Below are 12536 nucleotides of genomic sequence, written 5' to 3'. Positions count from 1 at the left end.
GGCTTTGTTCCTTTCTACTGCCTCAGGTTAAACCCGATTTATGAAAAAATGGCCTAGCTACTTAATTCTTTGAGTTCTGTAGCTCTGCCTCTTCTTCTCTGAAACAAAACATTTCCATCACGGGTTTATTTAGCCCTCCAAGACCACCTCAGCTCCTGTATCCATAGTTGTATACACAGAATAGGTTTTATACCCTACATGGTCAGGCCCTGTATTCTTCCTGGTTATTTCTGAGATCTGCTGTCCCTTGGGCCCTTTTGCCCCTGACATTGCTCTGCTTGGCCTTTTGTCCCCACTTGCTTCCAGATGACCCTGCTCAACCTCATCAGCTTTTGTAAAACATACACATATTTGGTGACTAAGTATTATTCTGGTCTTTTTGTTTTTAAGGATGGAGTTTGCTCTATATTATTTTTAGCATTCCCTTTGTCTTTTAAAAAGAGTCCTGGGGCACCTGGGTAGCTCAGAGGGTTAAGCCTCTGCCTTTGGCTTGGGTCATGATCCCAGGGTCCTGGGATCGAGCCCCGAGTTGGGCTCTCCGCTCAGCAAGGAGCCTGCTTCCCCCTCTCTCTCTCCCTGCCTCTCTGCCTACTTGTGATCTCTGTCTATCAAATAAATAAATAAATAAAATCTTTAAGAAGAGTCTTACATTGAGGTATAATTTACATTATACCAAAGTATCCCCTGTAAATATACAGTTTAGTAATACTGAGTAGATTTATACAGTTGTACAACAATTAACAAACCAGTTTTCAGAATTTTACATTGCCCTACAAGTTACTTTGTGATTGTTTGCAGTCAACCCCTTACTGTTTCTTTGGAGATTTAATTGCTGAAATGGAAGTCCTTTATTGACATGGCTATGATCATTCCAAAAGTTATCTGTGTTTTATTTTCATTACTAATAAATCTAAGGGGGAAATGGAAGTTTAATATAGTAGAAGACTAATAATAATGTATTTCTTGGCATCTGTTTTGCTCTCTGATTTTTGTAATAGATTTTTCTGTAGCTTCTTAGGGAATTTTCTTATCAGAGAGTGAGATTTGGGTGGAAACAGTTGAAGCACTGGGGTCTGTCAGGACATACTGATATTAATTGTTGCCGTGATTTTGTTGGTGTGAAATGATTTTTCCCCTTCTGCTGTAAATCTCTGGAAGGAGCATGAAACCAATTGAAAGTTCTGTAAAGAAGAAGTCCACCTATATTAGAGGTCCTGGATTATTTCAAACAAGGTAATATAATTTTGAAAGTAAATTTTATACCTTTTCTTAAAACAATTTTGCTACTTTCAAAACTTAGTGTGACAAGTCTCAAAAACTGGCTACTTAGTCTAGTTGTTGTTGTTGTTGTTGTTGTTGTGATCGCTTATATCTCACCTGACCCCTAGTTAAATCACTTAATCTTCATTAACCCCAGTTTCCTGAAATTTCCATAATAATTTATCTTCCTTTTAGTAAAATATTGTGCTCTCTTGGTAGGAGATGATGCCTCAATGGCATGTTTGATACATTAAAGCACTTGAGTGGATATAGTCAAATTGTAACTCTTTCCAAGCATTTCCAGAGATAAGCAAAAATGAAGCAAGCCAAGGGAAGGGTGCCATTCTCCTTCTCTAAAAACTCCAAGCTAAAAAGAACAGCCTCAGGGAGAGATTGGCAAATCTTGGAACTGTTAACTTATATATGCCGTTATCATTTACTGAGTGTTTTCTATGTGCCAGACACAATGTTTAGCATTGTATATATATTTTTCTTGTAGAACAACATTTTAATATTCATATATACATTGTGGTAGCTGACATTTTTCCTTTTATAGATAAGGAGACTGAGATTTAGATTGGCTATGAAATGGCTTGGAAATGGTAAACTGGTACTCAAATCCAGATCTGGCTGACTTTATACCCAGGCTCTTAAACATTCTCACATTTATGCTATATGGTTTGGACCTCCCTACATTTAAAAATAGGAAATTTGGATATGTTCTATGTTTCTTCATAGAAAACATGGCATAAATTCAAGACGTTTTCATCATTACTATCATTACTATACTTCCTGGAATGTGTATGAATACACTGTTTTCAAGGATTGCCCCATGACTATTTGTAATATTAAGTTTATCAAATTTTGCAGTATTCATCATTTTAATAGCATTTAAAGAACAGTTTCTTCTGAGCTTTGTTTCTAGCACTGCCCCCTTTTTCTTAGTACTGTAAAGCATGCCTAAAGAAAAAATAGTTTTGGGACACCTGGATTGCTCAGTCAGTTAAGTGTCTGCCTTCGACTCAGCTCATGATCCCAGGATCCTGGAATCAAGCTGCAGGTTGGGCTTCCCGGCTTAGCAGGGAATCTGCTTCTCCTCCCCTGTTTGTGCTTTCTCTCTCTCTCTCTGTCTATCTCTCAAGTAAAATTTTTTTTTCATTTTTTATTTATTTTTTATAAACATATATTTTTATCCCCGGGGTACAGGTCTGTGAATCGCCAGGTTTACACACTTCACAGCACTCACCATAGCACATACCCTCCCCAATGTCCATAACTCCACCCTCCTTCTCCCAACCCCCCCTCCCCCCAGCAACCCTCAGTTTGTTTTATGAGATTAAGAGTCATTTATGGTTTGTCTCCCTCCCAATCCCATCTTGTTTCATTTATTCTTCTCCTACCCCCTTAAGCCCCCATGTTGCAACTCCACTTCCTCATTTCAGGGAGATCATATGACAGTTGTCTTTCTCTGATTCACTTATTTCGCTAAGCATGATACCCTCTAGTTCCATCCATGTTGTTGCAAATGGCAAGATTTCTTTTGATGGCTGCATAGTATTCCATTGTGTAAAATCTTCTTTATCCATTCATCTATTGATGGACATCTAGGTTCTTTCCATAGTCTATCGTAGACATTGCTGCTATAAACATTCAGGTGCACGTGCCCCGACAGCTTCCCGGGGGAATTCTACCAAACATTTAAAAAAGAACGAATTCCTATTCTCCTGAAACTGTTCCAAAAAATAGAAATGGAAGGAAAACTTCTAAACTCATTTTATGAGGCCAGCATCACCTTGATCCCAAAACCAGACAAAGATCCCATCAAAAAAAAAAAAAAAGTAAATTTTTTTTAAAGGTTTTATTTATTTATTTGACAGAGATCACAAGCAGGCAGAGAGGCAGGTGGAGAGAGAAGGGAAGGCAGGCTTCCCATTGAGCAGAGAACCAGATGTGGGGCTTGATCCTAGGACCCTGGGATCATGACCTGAGCTGAAAGCAGAGGATTTAACCCACTGAGCCACCCAGATGCCTCAATAATTTTTTTTTTTAAAGAAAGGTTATTTTCATTTAGCCAATACCTTTTACAGGTGATATAATTAGTAATTATATGTAATCAGAGATCTATTTTTTTACCTTCTTGCATAAGAAGAAATAAAAATTTATGGAAAATTATATAAAGTAAAATATTGAAAGCAATTTTAGTAAAAAATAATAATACCACAAAAATGGAGATATACCAGCTCACTGCAGATTGTGGATTTAATTAGATTTATCATTAAACAGAATTTTAAATAAAAATAAGCATACATTTTGAGAAAAAAATATTGGATGCAGTTGAACTACTGTGCTTTGAATCAAGTCCAAAATCTTTCTCTAAATATCTATCGTTATATTCTTCTGATAGTGATTTGAAAATCAGTATCTCAGTTGAAAAACCAGAGATAAAGAATCTGCTGTAGTACTGGTCTTACTCCTTTTAGGTCACCTTCTCTGGGAAAACTTCTGTGATTCTCCCTCCCTCTTTCTGTCTGTCTCTTTCTGTCTGTCTCTCTCGTCCCTCCTCCTCCCACTCCTCCACCCACAAATCCATACATGTCTATGTACATACATATCAGGAAAACCTACCTGACTCTATATACATATTTATCACAATTTCAAAAGAAAACCTTCTACTAATTGGAGTATAACACACAAACATATCTGAAGCAATAGTTCAATGAATGTTCATAAACCGAATGTGTAGATGTCACCATGATCTCCATCAACAAATAGAACATTAGCACCACTCTAGATCTCCCCACCTACCTTCTTGAATTTTTATTACTATTCTAACAGTGAATAACATAGGTTAGCTTCATTTGTTTCTGAATTCCTCGTAAATAGAATCAAACAAAATGTATTCTTTTGTATATGTCTTGTTTCATTGTGAGATTTCTCCACATTGTTATAATACTCATTTATTTTAACTGATGTGTTATTTGTTATTGTATGAATATGGGACATTTATTTATCTATGCAACTCTTAATACACACTTGGGTTGCTTTTAGTCAGGTCTATTTTGAATAATGCTGCTTTGAAAACTCTTATATATATACTTGAGGTGTATGTATGGATATTTTTATGTTGGGTATATGTCTAAGAGTAGAAATCCTGAGTCATAGGGAATGTATTGGTCATTTTAGTTATAAATTTACCAAAGTGTCTGAACCAAGTTACATCCTCATCACTCATTTGTGAGAGTTCCAAATCCTGGCAGTGTATTACCAATGTGTTTAGTTTGGGCATTCTTATAGGTCTGTAATGTTATCACATTATGACTGCAAATCGCATTACCCTGATAATGAATGACCTACAGAATGCTTTTGTGTGTTTATTGGGAATTTGCATAATCTCTTTTGTGAAGTGCCCATTCAGGTTTTTTGGTTTGTTTTGTTTTTTTTCCCCCATTTTCAGCTGGGTTTGTCCTTCTTCCTCACTAATTTGTATAGGTTCATTGCATATTCTAGGTATTAGTCCTTTTTGGTATGATCTGGTAAAAATATCTTCTCCCACTCTGTAGTTTACCTTTTATAATCTTCTAGTGGTGTTTTTGAGGAACGGTTATTAATTTTAATATAGTTCATCAGTCTGTTTTTATGGTTGGTATCTTGTGTCATGTTTTAGAATTCTATACCTAATGAAAAGTCATGCAGGTATTTTCTTATGTTAACTTTTAGAAAGCTTATTTTATTTTTGTACCTTTTATATTTATCAAAAATCCATCTGGAATTGATTTGGTTGGTGGGGAGGTAGAGGATCAGTTTTGACTTTTTTCCACATGAATATCCTTACTGACCTTGCATTGTTGATGGAAAAGACCTACCCTCTCTCCACTCCCCAATGTCTTATGTGTCATAAATCAAGTGATGTCTAAGTTGTGTGTGGGTTTATTTGTGGATTATTTTGGCCCTTTGGGTTTGTTGTTGTTGTTGTTTTGTTTATCCTTATACCAATATTATACTGTCTAAATTTCTATAACTTTTTAATCTGTGGTATAACTTTTTTTAACATTGTCTTGAATGTCCTTGACTTTTCATTTCTATATAAATTTTAGAATCAGTCTGTTAATATCAAGAGCAACTTACTCTTTTATATAAGGATGAGATTTGTATTGAATTATATTGAACCTATACATCAAATTGAGAAGAATTATTTTTTCACAGTATATTTTAGACAAACATTTGCAAATATATTCCAGCCATATATAAAGAGAACAAAATAACAGGATCATGATGTGTTTAGTCAGGAAATACAATGGTTGTGGTTGTTTAATATCGGAAATTCAGTTGGTAATTCAATGTAACAGAAATAAAAAGGTATCACATAAGCTTCTCATGGATGCAGAAAAAAAAAACAGAAACAAAAAACCTTTGATCAACTTGAAATGCCATTCATGATAAAAGTTCTTAGCAAATTAGAAATAAAAAGGAACTTATTTTCCTAAAGTGAGATTGACAACTACTTCACTGAGTCTGAGGTTGGAACAAGGTTGTGCTATACCACATTTTCCTGAAGATCCTGGCCCAGAATAAGGAAATTAACTCAGAATTATTACTTCCCAGCTGCCTTCTGTAGAGTGGGTGTTCCAAAGACAAGAAGTGGAAGCTGTCAGTATGGAAACTGGCACAGTGTTATTTCTAGTATGGTCTCTTAGTTGAAGTAGTGACAGAATCACTCAGATTCAAGAGAAAGGGGCATAGATTCCACCTCTCGATGGGAGGACTGACAGAGAATTTATCACCACTATTCTTAACTAGAAGCTAGTTAATTTTTATAAAAAACTTGAGCTCTAGCCTGGTTAGAATCAACGTAGGCTCTTGCTTCATTGAATATAAAATAATTAGGCATTGATTTTCTTTCTTGGGGTCTTCCTAAGCTGTGTTCCACTGTTTTTCAGCATTGATGTTGCTATGGAATATGTTGTAACATGATTCATTCTTTTCCTACTTACAGCAAAAGTGGGTTTTATTTATTTATTTTGATCTTTTTTCTCTTGGCCACATTGCACATAGATAAATATCTGTTTTTATCATAAGGAAAATATGGTCCTCAGATGTGTTTAACATGTGTGATTTTACCTTCTTTAATATATATCCATGTGTACTGAATATATATTCAAGCTTTTGGATGCATATCAAGATATGTATTTATGTGTATATGTAATTTGTGTGTATACACACATAGACACACAAAGATTTATATCTGCAAACTATTTTTTAAAAAGATTTATTTATTAGAGAGAGCACAGAGGGGAGGAGCAGAGAGAGAGGGAGAGAGAGAATCTCACACAGACTCCCCACTGAGTGGGGAGCCCAGCACAGGTCTTTATCTCACAACCCTGAGATCATGGCCTGAGCCAAAGTCAAGATTCAGATGCTTAACTTACTGAGCCACCCAGGCACCTCTATATCTCCCAACTTTTAACCTCTCTTTTATGTTTCCATTATTTTGCTTAATTTTCTCAAGTCTCTTCCTCCTGTGTTTTCCACAAATCTATTTCTTGGTTCTTGTAATGTGACCATCTTTGGTTTTATTTCTCCTTAAGCTCGTGTATATATTCCTTGAGTTCTTATAGAGATTCTATTTTGTTTATTTGATTTGTCTATCATTTTTACTTGCTTTGGATATATATTCTTAAATTTGCAATATTCTTTTCCTCCTTATCAGTATACCTTCAGATATCTCATGTTGCTACTGATGCTGGTAGTTCTCCTTTTCTTCTTCCTCCTCCTTTTCCACTGGTCTTCTCTTGAATGGGTGTGATGCAGGTTTCCTATCTGACAGAGAAGGAATAGTCAGCTGGCAGTTTGTAGTGTGATCTCATAGCTTTACATTTTTTCTTCATTTTCTTTCTACCTGAAGTAGTGAACTTGTTCTGGACTGGTAGCCAAACCTTCTGGCTCCTAAGAATGTTAAGCATGTCTAATTTAGGACATGATCCTTTAGTTCAGTAATGTAGATCAATATAATTTCTGTTATACCTTACATTGACAAGAACTTACTCTGTAAAGATGATACATCAGAACGCTCAATAAAACTTACATCTTCTCTGGGTCTTGTATTGCCATTCCAAGCAACAGGGCATGGGGTTTACTCCTTAGGATGAACCTTCTATTTTGGGAAACCAGTGCTGTATCCACCCTGCCTCTCCCTCACAATGATTCCTTATGGGGTTTTGGGTATATTCAATTTTTACTTTTGTTGATATTTTGAATTGATTTCAAAAGGAATAGAGGAATAAAGTTCTAAACTTCAAAATACACAGCTGGTGGTTAGTATACAGCATTTGTATATAACAGAAGGTTGATTTGCAGTATTTGAGCATATGAACCTGACATTTTAAAACTATTTTCGGGGACGCCTGGGTGGCTCAGTTGATTAAGCATATGCCTTTGGCTCAGGTCATGATCCTGGGGTCCTCAGATCTGGCCCCACATCAGGCTCTCTGCTCAGTGGGGAGCCTGCTTCTCCCTCTCCCTCTGCCTGCTTCTCTGCCTGCTCATGTTCACTTGCTCTCTCTCTCTCTGTCAAATAATAAGCAAACAAAATCTTCAAAAGAAAGATTTTAATGTCATTTAAATAAAAATTTTACAAGTCACTTTTGTTAGGAAATACCACATAACTAATTTCTATTAAATATTTTGATTTAAATGTTTTCACTTATTGCTTTCTTTCTTCTTAAATTTATTCTAACATCTTGATTCCCTTTCCTTTTCAGATGCAACAACTGTTCCATGAGAATTATGAACATAATCGGAAGGGTTATATCCAAGACCTTCACAATAGCAAAATCCATGCAGCCATAACACTTCACCCCAACAAAAGGCCTGCCTACCAATACAGGCTTCATAATTATATGCTTAGCCGCAAGATTTCTGAACTCCGCTACCGCACCATCCAGCTCCACCGGGAGAGTGCTTTGATGAGCAAGCTCAGTAACAGTGAGGTGAGTAAAGAGGACCAGCAGCTGGGAGTGATGCCGTCTTTCAACCATTTCCAGCCCCGGGAGAGAGATGAAGTGATAGAATGGGAGTTCCTGACGGGCAAACTCCTTTACTCAGCATCTGAGAACCAGCCTCCTCGACAGAACATCAACAGCATCCTAAGAACAGCCCTGGACGACACGGTCCTGCAGGTGATGGAGATGATCAATGAAAATGCCAAGAGCAGGGGACGCCTCATTGACTTCAAGGAAATTCAATATGGCTACCGCAGGGTTGATCCCATGCATGGGGTAGAGTACATTTTGGATTTACTCCTCTTATATAAAAGACACAAGGGGAGGAAACTAACTGTGCCAGTGAGACGTCATGCTTATCTTCAGCAGTTGTTCAGCAGGCCTTTCTTCAGAGAAACCGAAGAGCTAGATGTCAATAGTCTTGTGGAGAGTATTAACAGTGACACTCAGTCATTCTCCTTTATATCTAATTCTTTAAAGATACTATCTTCTTTTCAAGGTCCCAAAGAAATGGGAGGGCACAATGAAAAGAAAATACACATTCTTGTTCCTCTCATTGGAAGGTATGACATTTTCTTAAGGTTCATGGACAACTTTGAAAAAACTTGTCTTATTCCAAAGCAGAATGTAAAGCTGGTCATCACCCTTTTCAGTAGGGATTCTGGCCAAGATTCCAGCAAGCATATTGAGCTGATAAAAGAATATCAGAACAGCTACCCTAAAGCAGAAATTACTTTGATCCCCATGAAGGGAGAGTTTTCCAGAGGTCTTGGTCTTGAAATGGCTTCTTCCCAGTTTGACAATGATACTTTGCTGCTATTTTGTGATGTTGACTTGATCTTCAGAGGAGACTTTCTCCAACGGTGTAGAGATAATACAATTCAGGGACAACAGGTATACTACCCTATCATCTTTAGCCAGTATGACCCAAAGGTAACCAATGGAGGAAATCCTCCCACTGATGATGACTTTGTCTTCTCAAAGAAGACTGGATTTTGGAGAGACTATGGGTATGGAATTACCTGTATTTATAAAAGTGATCTTCTGGGTGCAGGTGGATTTGATACCTCAATACAAGGCTGGGGACTGGAAGATGTCGATCTCTACAATAAAGTCATTCTATCTGGCTTAAGGCCTTTCAGAAGCCAAGAAGTGGGAGTGGTGCATATTTTCCATCCAGTTCATTGTGACCCTAACTTGGATCCTAAGCAGTATAAGATGTGCTTAGGATCTAAGGCAAGTACTTTTGCGTCCACCATGCAACTGGCTGAACTCTGGTTGGAAAAACATCTGGGTGTCAGGTACAATCGAACTCTCTCCTGACAGTCCAGGCAACACTTATTGCCTTTTTCAAGGGGAGTTTACCTCATTGTTGGTTGTTGTTATTTTTATTTTATTATTGTTATTTTTATTATTATAATTATTATTGTTATAATTTTATTTTGTTATCCTGGTCTTAAACTACTCTTGGTTGTCTTCCAAAGGGTGTTTGTTGACCTCAAGCAAGAAAAGTCTGCAGTTCACTGATATTTCAGATTTCTACTGAAGTCAATTCTCTTTTACTTTTATATATCTTTATTTGAGATTGAGTTAAATTGTGGCAATCAAATGACTTTTGAAGTTCATTCCACATGAGAGACAGCTTAGAAGAATGTTCTCTTGGGGCTTAAAGATGCAATATCGACTTTTATTTTGTTTGTTAAATTCAATGTGATACAAATATTTACTGGTGAAAGGTACCACAAAAGTGCTTTATGCTTCCTATGGGGAAGGGACTCTGTAACATAAACTTGAGTTTTGTAATTTATACAAGGACTTAAATATATAGACAATAATTTTCTTCATCTTTAGAGTTTTTAAAGTAAATGAACACTTATGATTGTATGTTTATTTTTTAAAAAAAAAAGTTTTAAAAATTGAGGAGTTTTGTTCCACAAGCAACCGGTACTGGCTACCCTGGTCTTCTGACAATTATGTACTCCTCACAACTGTCTGCTATAAATGCGAATGAACTTTATTTTCTCAAGGAAATATGATTTAATTAAATATTCATGTACATTTTAGAAGCTTTATGAAACGATGTCCTTCATTTGCTGGCAAGAAGATAAAATATGACAGAACCTGGTTATTTATAATAAAACACAGGTATAACAGTAATCTTTTCCAAAAACCCTGAAGAGGTTGTGTTGTTTCCTTTCAGTCATATCTGATGTATTTCTTAGCAGTCATACTCACCAACTGTGCTTGCTATATAGACTGGAAAAGTTAATAAGGGATTATGGGCATACTGTTTGTATTATTATGCTTTAAATCCTGGCCTTTCACAACTGATTAAAATGAGTGGTTTCTTTATTCAATAATTTACATTCCAGGAGAAGCATTCTTCCTCAATCTCTTCAGCTTTGTGATCAAACTGAAGCAAGAACAGGACAGAAACTGCCTTTAATTTGGGTTAAGTTGGGTTTTCACAAAATGTAGCAGATTGTACATACTGTTCTGCACTTTGATTTTCTTTTTTCACACAATAGGACTAAAATTTGCTTCAAATTTTATTTGAAAGTTGTTGTAAATTGCTACCATTATTTGGAACTGATTGCCAGGAAACCATACAGCATTTGCCTTCGTGATGGTTTTATACAAGGTAATGGTCTCCTTTAGTGAGGACATTTGGGGAGCCTCAAAAAAAAAGAAAAAAAATTGCTTAATGTTGTGACAAATGTGATGGCACTCTCCTTGACTATAACATATAATCTTAATAATGTCAAACTCATTAGAAAGGAATTGATGGCACTTTTAGACGTTAAAAATCTTGACAGGGCCAACAATTCAGAATTGATCTCTGCTCTAATATTTTCTTGGCCTTCATAAACCTTTGCTTTTTTCCTACATTATGTGGCTTACCTCTCTTAACAGTTTTTTTTCCCCCTGAACAGTAAATATATTAACATGCAGTAAAAATAGTCATTTGGGAAGAGCTACTGCAAAGTAATAATTATTAATGATTTCATTAACAAAGTAAAGAAATCAGGGGCTGCTCTTTCCTTTAACTTATGACAGCTGAAAAACAGCCCAAGTCTTGAGGCAACCACCTGGGGATGAAGTGGCATTCTCTGTAATACTTGTGAATTATACTAATGAAACAAGGAAATGCAGAAAGCTCCTCTGAACTTAATTACTTACCTGCATACTGTCCTAAAATTAATGAAAGTTCATTTAAATTGTATTTTGTAATTTTGTATTAAGTTTTCCTATCATTTTGTTTCAGGCACTGCAATATTTCCTGACTGAAACTTTATTGGAATTATACTAGTGAAATTAAGAGTGTTTTCCTATCTGTTCAGTGTCTATTATTTCAAATCCCTGTAAGGCCGAAGGGTAATACAACACAAATGCAACCTGAAGCCATCTAGATGTATGTTCCTGCCATTAGCTTATTTGGAAACCTGTGGGTGTTCTGTTTTAAGTGTTACTCCAGTAATAATTCCATCTTACTGATCATGCTTCTCTCTGCTCACTACCATCCTGTGCATTTTACTTGCATTGTCCTTTTAAATGTAATCCTCACAACAGCTCTCAGGATATTGATATTATTTTCTTTGTTCCACAGACGTGGAAACTGAGGCCATGAACGATGAAGTCACATGTCCCAAGTTCACACTCTTGGCATGAGATTTCAGTTAACTGTTATCCGAATTGGAAGCACCTGCCTTTCCACCCTAGCCTAAGGCCTCTCTGTTGTTGGGGTGTTGTAGTAGACAATGAGCAAAGGTCTAGCTGACCCCATGAACTTGTATGATCCACCGTTCAGCTTACTTCTGCTGTATGCTTGTTCTGGGCTGTGCTCAGTTTGCTGATGTTTTGCTCAGTTAAAGCGTCTTCAGCCTTTTAATTTCAGTCTTCCATCCCTTTGCTAGCAGTGTTGTTGGGGAAAGGTTTCTTCTATCTGCTTGCTCACCGGTTGCTGGACATCTGCTATCAGAAAATACACTCAGCATTCCTGATGTCAGCAGCAGCCCTTACCTTTGTGCTTTCAGCCAGCCGAGAACAGAAGCTGTCCACAATTGCTTGACTATGTCATTTGACCCATACAGACTTGGCATAAAGCAACTTTGTCAGTGCTGAGATATTTCTGAATCTAAGAGTTGTAACCATAGTTGCCTATAGATGGGCAACTATAGGAATAAAATACCCAAGTGTGTGGACTGAGAGAATAACTTCTCACTGGAAAGGTGAACTATAAAGTCCCACTCTTTTTAACAGAAGAAAGCTGGAGTCCAT

General features: G+C 36.6%; 1 protein-coding gene across 1 annotated transcript in view; it reads left to right on the top strand.

Moving 5' to 3' along the window:
- The window catches only part of CHSY3 (chondroitin sulfate synthase 3), a 283710-nt gene extending 271984 nt beyond the window's left edge, over positions 1-11726 (top strand). The window contains exon 3 of the mRNA XM_032336829.1: positions 8019-11726. Coding sequence (XP_032192720.1) covers positions 8019-9581 — 1563 coding nt within the window. The 3' untranslated portion in view covers positions 9582-11726. The remainder of the gene's footprint in view (positions 1-8018) is intronic.
- The last annotated feature ends 810 nt before the right edge of the window (positions 11727-12536 follow it).

Source organism: Mustela erminea, chromosome 3 (genome assembly GCF_009829155.1).
Source record: "Mustela erminea isolate mMusErm1 chromosome 3, mMusErm1.Pri, whole genome shotgun sequence".
Classification (NCBI taxonomy): Eukaryota; Metazoa; Chordata; class Mammalia; order Carnivora; family Mustelidae; genus Mustela; species Mustela erminea.
Note: the sequence above shows the minus strand (reverse complement) of the source record. Positions and strands in the feature narration are given on the sequence as shown.